Source organism: Mastomys coucha, unplaced genomic scaffold (genome assembly GCF_008632895.1).
Source record: "Mastomys coucha isolate ucsf_1 unplaced genomic scaffold, UCSF_Mcou_1 pScaffold5, whole genome shotgun sequence".
NCBI classification, from domain to species: Eukaryota; Metazoa; Chordata; class Mammalia; order Rodentia; family Muridae; genus Mastomys; species Mastomys coucha.
The window spans coordinates 79,153,268-79,161,173 of NW_022196911.1; the positions used below are offsets into that span (position 1 = coordinate 79,153,268).

Consider the following 7,906-nt stretch of genomic DNA (forward strand, 5'->3'; position numbering starts at 1 on the left):
GGTTTCTCTGTGTAGCCTTGGCTGTCCTGAAACTCACTCTGTCTCCCAAGTGCTGGGATTAAAGGTGTGCGCCACCACCGCCTGGCACTGCAATGATTCTTAAAGTCCCCTGTCCTGTCGGAGAGAACATGCTACAATACAGTATGCGCATGCCTGGCCCTCAGAGCATGCATGGTTTCCCATTACAGAGAATCAGCTTCAAGCCCTAACCTCTCTTCCCAATTCTATTCCCTATTCCACTTCTCAAAATGTCTCCCAGTACCTCTTTCTGGCTGTGTTAGGCCTGGCCTTCACTCCCAGAATCTCCATCTGTCTCCCTGATTCTCCCCTTGTGGCAAAGCCAACAACTGGTGGCTTCAGATACTCTTGGTGACATTTAGAGACTCCCTCTGGGGCCCACCTCCTCACCCCCATGAAAGGTGCTGGGATGAAGCGGCATCATGAAAAAGTGAGTTGAGCACACGGTGCCTAGTGATCAGGTTTTTTTTCCCTTGCTGTGACAAATCCCTGACAAAAAGAAGCTTAAAGGAGGAAATGGTTATTCAGGTTCACCTGGCTCCCTGTTGAAGATTCAGTCTATTGTGATGGCAAAATCCTGGTGGCAATGCAAGAGGTCACATTGCGTCTGCATTTAGGACACAGGGCATCTTGCTTTCTCCTTTGTAATCAGCCCCCGACTCTAGCCCATGGGGTGATGTCATTCATCTTCATGATGTGTCTTCCCACATCACTTAAACAAACCCAGAAACTCCTTCATGCAAACTCTTAGGTGTTTTTTGATCCTGTCAGTTTGACAATATTAAACATCACAATGCCCAACACATACACACACACACACACACACACACACTCCTTCTCATTCATTACTATTATTCCACTCAATTCTCAACTTGGGAAGCAGATGGACGGATCTATGGAAATTGTCCTGGATCTTTCCAGGGCAAACCCCAAACCCTCCACCACCACCACCACCACCACCCCCCCCCCCCCGTGCTCCCTTCTTTGCACTCTAAATCTAGCTGTCCCGGGGCTGCCTGTGTGCTAGATGAATATCTGCTGAGGAAATAATGGATACCTCCCAGAGAAGGCCTGCTTATTTTTTTCTGTGTCAGTTGAGGAACTTGCTTCAGACCCTCATATATTACTAGAAGTGGTGTGTGAACTGACAGAAGTGTTAGGTAGAGGGGCCAGTGTGGCTGAAATCCACTTGCAACTGGTCAAGTCTGAGACCTGTTTCAGGTTTAGTCAACTATGCCTGCCCACCCCAGCTCTGGTGATACTGGGCTTCCTGCCACCAGGGAAAGTCACACTTCGCCGAAACACACTCAGAAGGCTCAATTGTGAGTTCTAGGCCAGCCTGGTCTATATAGTGAGTTTTCCTCTTCAGCTAGAACAACATACGGAGACTACATCAATAATGAAAATTAGTAAACAACTAATTCATTAAAAAAGAAAACCCAACTCGTAAACGACCACCTGTTGAAATGACAATTGGTCTATTAATGTTGGGTAATCCTCCTTCCGGGTTGGCAATATATATGTTCGTTGATTGCTTGCCCAACGCCAAGCAGGAAACTGCTTTACCCACAACTGTCTAAAGTCAGTCTCACAGACAACTCTTGAGGTAGATTCTACTTTTCCTGCTTCAGAGACGGAAAAAATGGAGATTGATGGAAGCGAGGTGACTTGCTTGGAATCCTTAGCAAGGACGCTCAAGAGGGTGGGAACTCGGCAGCAGTCCGGGAATCTGGGACTCCGAAGCCCTTCGGCAGGTAGCAGCCGGCAGGAGGCATCTCCTCCACGCAAGCAGCCAGGGCAGCGGGCTGCATTTGACCCTGTCCCCGCCTACAGGCGTGAAGACCCCTTTGTGGAGGAAAGAGGTAGAGGATCCCGAGGCCAGAGAGGAGGAGCTGGAGGACGATTCATCGTCGTCCTCGTCGCCGTCCTCAGTGGAGGAGAGGTCGGACCCCGAGAGCGCGACGGAGACGGAGGAGGACTCCCGAGAGGCGGACGAGCGAGAGGCCCGCTCGGTGTCCTACAGTCCGCTGCGCCAGGAGCCCAGCAGCCAGCAGGTGGCGCTGCTGCGACGCTCGGACAGCAGCTTCTGGGGCTGGCTCAGCCCGTTCGCTCTGCTGGGTAGCCTGGCGGCCCCCGCGGACAGGTGAGACGCCAAGGACCTGGGGCCGAGCCTTAGGGAGGAGGGTTGCAGGGCTCTGAGCACTCATGTCCCCGGCCCGCAGGAAGCGGGGTGCCCCGGAGGAACGGTGCGTGTTGGAGACCCGGCGGCGGCCACCGCGCCTCGGGGGCTGTGCGCGCTGTGAGATCCTTTTCTGCAAGAAATGCAAGACTCTGCACAGCCACCCGGCCTACGTGGAGCACTGTATTCTTGAGCATCCTGACCTGGGTAAGGTGGAGGCCGCCAGCAACTCTGAGCTCTACCACTCCCAGCTCCTGCGCCCAAAATGCTCCAAACTCTTCTATCTCTAGTGAGTTCCACAGAACTGTCCCTTCAAACCGCCATCCTTAGCGCCTCCCTCCACTGTCGGTTCACGGTTCCACCTGTTGTCTTGCAGAACTATAGCAGAAACTAGACACTCCTCCCCAGACAGTACCCAGCACCTACAGCCCTCCTGACCCTCACACCTTCAACACAGCCTTACCTGCATTGTTTTCGGGTCCTCTGGCCTCTATCCAGGCATGGCCTGGAGAAAAATAGCCTCGGGGTTCCCTCTGCCCTCTTAATAAATTGCCTCGTTCCCTCTAACTCGGCAATAAAGTCTCCAATCGGAGTCGTTTGAGGTGGACTGGAGTGATAAAGATGAGACTCTCCTTTTTCTCCCGCTGGGTACAACCCTGGCAGCAGTGGGTTAGCAGGGCGGTTCCACGGTTTTCCCTGGGGCAGTACAAAGCAATTGCATCCAAGGGCAGTCAAAGGCCATTCTGTCCACTGCACAGAGAAGAAAGGAGGGCGCATGGCCAGCAATGCCTCTGGGGAACTGCGGGCTGCTCCCTTGCCGGATTCTCTCCTCCCTGAGACCTGGTTGTTGGTGGTCACTCGTGTGTGTTGTGTGTGTGTGTGTGTGTGTGTGTGTGTGTGTGTGTGTGGCACTGGTAGGTGGAGAGGGAAGAGTGAGGGCTGGAGATCCAGATGCTAAAATTAATACTGAGACAGGCTGAGACAAAAGGAGAAGGCAGGGAGCTGGTTCCTTCTGCAGGAATCCCAGCTATTCTTGGCCAGACAGCGTGAGCTTTGGAATGCTGCTGTGTGTGTGGCCTGGAGAATAGGGCCATTTCGAGCAAACAGGCCTCACGCGCCCTGCAAAGCATGATGGAGGCTGCATCCTGAGAGCCGCCCCCCCCCAAGGGCCCTCTTTCATCTTCCTGATGCTCAAGATATTCATCTTGGAGGCAAATGGGGTGAAGATGTTCTGCACTTTGAAGAGAGGTTCACCCCTTCTCTCCATGATAACCATACACAGCTGGCTGTCCCTGGGTTGGATATAAGATCACGGTCCTTGTGTCTCCAGCACCCAGTACCCATGTGCTTCTATGGAGAAGGGTGGATGAGTCCGTCATCCAGCTGGGGGTGCTTCTTCATTAGCCCAGACAATAAGTCAGGCCCAGGGGGAACACAGTCCCTTCTGGTCTGCCTCCTGATCCAACAGAGAGCCTCTGACAGCGGGGCCGGGGTTGGTGGGGAAGGGATCCTTGAGGCCTCACTACATCCCAGCTTGCTGAGTGTAGGCGGTGGGGTGAAGTCTCCGATGAAAGAACACGTGATTTCCCAAGAATTGAGTCTGAAAGGCACTGCAAGAGAGGGTCCTGCACATACCAGCCTCAGCTGAGTTTTGCATCTTCCCGGGACTTGGGACTCTGCACTATGGGCATAGGACAGCATTTTCACCAGAACATTGAGGGAAAAGGCTACAGGAACCTTAGTTCTCCTTCCACCCCAGGGAACAAATGCAGAATTGATCTCCTGCTTGGAGCATCTTGAGAGGTTCAGGGGCTTTCTAGACAGGCCCCATCCCTCAGGTGGCAGCAACCATGGTTCATTCAGTGATGGGGAGCCTTCAGAACAGAGCACCTCCTGAGTTGGCATTCCAACAGCCCATCCAGGACAGCTCGGTGGCCCAGTGGCCGGAGCTGGTCACCCGAAGTTTGGCTTGATCCAAGTGCCAATAGTGGTCATCTCTGAAGAAGATAATGGAGCCATCCGGCCTTGGCAGGGCGCCGCTGACCTCCTCAGGGACCCCGGCCCAGTCCCGCAGGCTGCGGGGATAGTAGGGTTCCACTTGCATCCCTCCTCGAGCCAGCACATAGTAACGGGAACCCTTGAAGAGGACTAGGCGACGCAGAGGCGGGAAGAAGAGAGCTGCGTCCGGGTGTCGGGGTAGACCGCCTGCCCGGCAGAGCTGTGCGAACCCCCACTCGGACTTCGTGCCCCGGAACCTCCAACAGCGATTCCCTGTGGGGCATTGAGAACCATAGTGAGCTAGAGGCGTTCACTCATTGATCCCCCACCCCATCTCTGTCACTCTATTCAGAGCCCTAGACAGTTAGCACCCTTGGAGCCAGTTGTAGTCTAGACATCGCCCAGCAGGTGTCAGCAGAGAGCAGAGAATGCTGAATGAACCCACTCCCAGGCTGGGGAAGGTAGGAGGGCGCTGAGGATAGGGATGCGAGGTTTCAGAAAACAGGATTCTCTGCCTGGGTGTGGAATGGAAGATTGGGAAAGCTTGAACTTCTCTTCACTCTCCAACTACTAATAATTCCCCGAGGGCAAAGGTGTTTGTCCCCCGGTCCTTCCCTTTCCCTGTTCCTAGGACACAAGGAACTTAGCATTGGTTGAAGGAATGGATGCCGCTCAGAACAGTATTACCACATGTCCAGTCCACCCTTCAGTCGTTGCGTGTTATTCACCTGAGTATTACTTTCCCTATCCAAGAAATACAACCTCCACTTAGCTCCAAAAGCTAGGAGACCTGCCAACCTCACTGCCAGGATGCCAGGGCAGACTCGGCCAGACTTTCTGCTGACTTCAGACTGAAAGACTTCAGTCTTTCCCCTACGGTCTCTCCATGGGACACCCTGGACATTTGTTGCTCCCGATTCCAACTCTGAAAGGAGTCTTTCTGGGCCACAGGTTCAACTTGAAGTAGCAAGTTCACCAGGGAGTCATTGTTGGGGACTTTCCCCTCCTTTCTCCTCAAGCAGGATCCCCACCCACCCACCGCCTCTCAATCAGCCTCTCAATCAGCCGCTGACTCAGGGCTGGTACCTTTGAAGAAGTAGAAGTCTCCGTCTTCCAAAGACACTGCGGCAGCCTCAATACTAGGGGGCAGTCCCGGCCATCTTTTCTGTAGTGGACGAGGCTCTGAAACATTACCATCAGCTGTGACTTCCCAGAAGTGACTCCCTTTGAAGACGTACAGTCGCCATTGCCTGTCTGTCCCAAGATAAGAGATGTGAGGAGAGGCTCATGATTTGGGGAAGGAGGGGCTGTCCTAAACCCGGTTTCCCAGACAAGCTGAAGGTAGAATGCAGGTGGAGGGAGGAAGTGGGAAAGGTGCAGAGAGGGGCTGAGGGAGGCTGGATTTCTTTGCTGGGCCCTTGCTTGCACGTCCCCGAGGAAAGTATGTGATTTCGGATTTCTGTATTCAAGATATCCCCCTATTCCTCACACCTTGTAATTGAGCTCTGAACCCTGGAGATGCGGAGGACAGAAGAAAGACACCAGGCATGGCGGGGACCACCTTACCCACGGTGATGGCATCAAAGGACGAGTGGCAGTATTTAGGACTTCTGGTTTCCGGGCGTCCGCTCTGGGCGTTGTGGGGGTCCCAGGCCTCAAAGTCAGTGAACACCTTTCCGGGGAGTTGGGTGGCTACTGAGCGTCCCAGGGGCTTTCCTTAAGATCCAAGAAGGGAGAGAGAGGACGTGGGTGGGAGCATTTGGAGGGCTAGAGACCCTTCCCTCTGCTCCGCCTATGATCTGAGACGGGCTGAAGGAAAGAGGAGTATGTGCAGCCCTGGTTGTTGGTTTTATCCAAGAGCGCAACTATTCCAGAAATCTCTCCCACTCAGCAGCCCAGGAAAGAGTGACTTACTGAGAAAACGTGAGAGTGGGAGACCGAAGGGTTTTGAGCTAAGGGCAACGGTTTGCTCTTGTGGATTGCTTGGAACTGATGGAGAGATAAAGCAGAGCCCGCGGATATTCAGATTTGAAGGTAGCCTTAGGGGTTTTAAGAGAAGGAAGAAGCGGAGGATGAGGGGTGGGAGTGGGGGTATCCTATTTGAGGAGCCAGCGTCCGAAGACCCTAGGGGCTGGAAGCTCACCGTACAGGCTCTGCACTGCTAGCACATCGTCCCAGCTGAGCAAGGCGTCGCGGCCCAGCTTCTTGTAGTAGGGCGCCATGAGCGCACGTGGTGCGGGCGAGTGTGTGAGACCCAGCGTGTGGCCGATCTCATGAGCCAACACAACGAACAAGTTGCGCCCACGGCGGCGGCTCAGAGACCAGCGCTCGTCTCCGTCGAAATGCGCTTCGCCACGGCGGGGCAGGAAGGCGTGCGCCAGGGCGCCCCCTGAGAATAAAGTGGAGGATCCGGGTGAGCCAAGACCCGGAACTCCCTCCAGCAGGCATCTGCTCCCACGTTGGAGGTGCGGTCTACTAATTTCCCTCTCTGTAGAGTCTGAAGGACGCAGGAGTGCTAGCGGGTGAGCAGGTGACTAAACATCGGACTCTCTCAGCTAGGGGCCAAACTGCCTGGGTTCCAATACTAGATTTACTTTTTACTAGCTGTGTGATGTTGGGCAGACAGCGTAACCTCTCTGATAAGCTTCCTGATCTGAAAATGGGCATGATGATGAATGTCTTCCTTACAGGGATGAATGTGTCACACTTGGTTCTTAGGACAGTGCCTAGTCTAGGAATTATTAATATTGGGTACCCCTAGAAGAGGGATGGTAAGGCTTTCTGAGGCTTCCTGACCTGGGCTCTTGATGTGTTCTCTTTAGGAGTCTGCAAATTTAACAATGTACTTCTGTGTGTGGAGTTCAAGGGTAGTAGGACTCTGTTTAGAGAGTTAGACTCTGTTTTTTGTTGTTTTGAGAGTGTGTCAAATGTGCCATGTGGGGATCAAAGGACAACTTGAGGGACTCAGTTCTCATCTTCAGGCATGGCAGCAAGGGTAAATACCTTCACCCATACCTGTGAGTCATACCACCACCACCCTTTATTATGTTCTGTGTGTGTGTGTGTGTATGTGTGTATGAATGCATGTATGTTGCATGTACGCTCACCTATGTATGCAGGCCAGAAGTTGATGCTGGGATGTCTTTTCTCAGTCACTTTTCTAACTTAAAAACACCCCTCCCTCCCCCACACACCCTTTTTTAGTCTTTTGAGATGGGTGTCTTTTTATAGCTCTGTGTTGCCTGGAGCTCAGAGCTCTTCCTGTCCCTGCCTCTCAAGTGCTAGAATTAAAGGTAGGGGTCCCTACATCCCCCCATTAAGTTATCTAATTTATTGTATTTTGCCTGCATGTACCACGTGTGCCTGTTGCCGTCAGATGCCAAGAAAGTGGGGTTTGACTGGGATCAGTGTTACAATTGCAAGCCACTGTGGATGATGAGAACCAAAGTCAGGTTCTTCAGAGGTGCTGCCTGCGCTCGCTCCTAAGCACTGAGCTGCTGCCTCTCCAGCCCCCCGCCACTAGAGTATCATTGTTGCTATCAACTTCGAGACCGGGCTTCACACTGAACCTGAGCCTTCCCATTCTGGCTAGACTGGCTGGCCTGTGAGTCCCCAAGTTTTTCCTGTCTCTATCCCCCAGTGCTGGGGTTACATGTGTGCTGAGAATCTGAGCCCGGGACCTCACACTTGCACAGCACTGAGCCATCTCCC

At 53.3% G+C, this 7,906-nt stretch overlaps 2 protein-coding genes across 4 annotated transcripts in view; one reads left to right on the forward strand and one right to left on the reverse strand.

Annotated features, from left to right (window-relative positions):
* The window catches only part of CUNH17orf50 (chromosome unknown C17orf50 homolog), a 3,494-nt gene extending 716 nt beyond the window's left edge, over nucleotides 1-2,778 (forward strand). Inside the window, exons 2-4 of one of the 2 annotated variants that reach the window (XM_031352931.1) lie at nucleotides 1,852-2,161; nucleotides 2,241-2,486; nucleotides 2,574-2,764. In XM_031352931.1, the coding sequence (XP_031208791.1) occupies nucleotides 1,852-2,161; nucleotides 2,241-2,486; nucleotide 2,574 (557 nt within the window). In that variant the 3' untranslated portion in view covers nucleotides 2,575-2,764. Of the gene's footprint in view, nucleotides 1-1,851; nucleotides 2,162-2,240 lie in introns of both variants that reach the window. The other variant, XM_031352930.1, reaches the window with a different exon arrangement.
* Mmp28 (matrix metallopeptidase 28) overlaps nucleotides 1,344-7,906 on the reverse strand; it is a 26,583-nt gene continuing 20,020 nt past the window's right edge. For both annotated transcript variants that reach the window (XM_031352929.1, XM_031352928.1), the window contains exons 5-8: nucleotides 6,339-6,584; nucleotides 5,762-5,911; nucleotides 5,282-5,449; nucleotides 1,344-4,468 (exon numbers count right to left, since the gene is read on the reverse strand). In XM_031352929.1, the coding sequence (XP_031208789.1) occupies nucleotides 4,074-4,468; nucleotides 5,282-5,449; nucleotides 5,762-5,911; nucleotides 6,339-6,584 (959 nt within the window). In that variant the 3' untranslated portion in view covers nucleotides 1,344-4,073. The remainder of the gene's footprint in view (nucleotides 4,469-5,281; nucleotides 5,450-5,761; nucleotides 5,912-6,338; nucleotides 6,585-7,906) is intronic.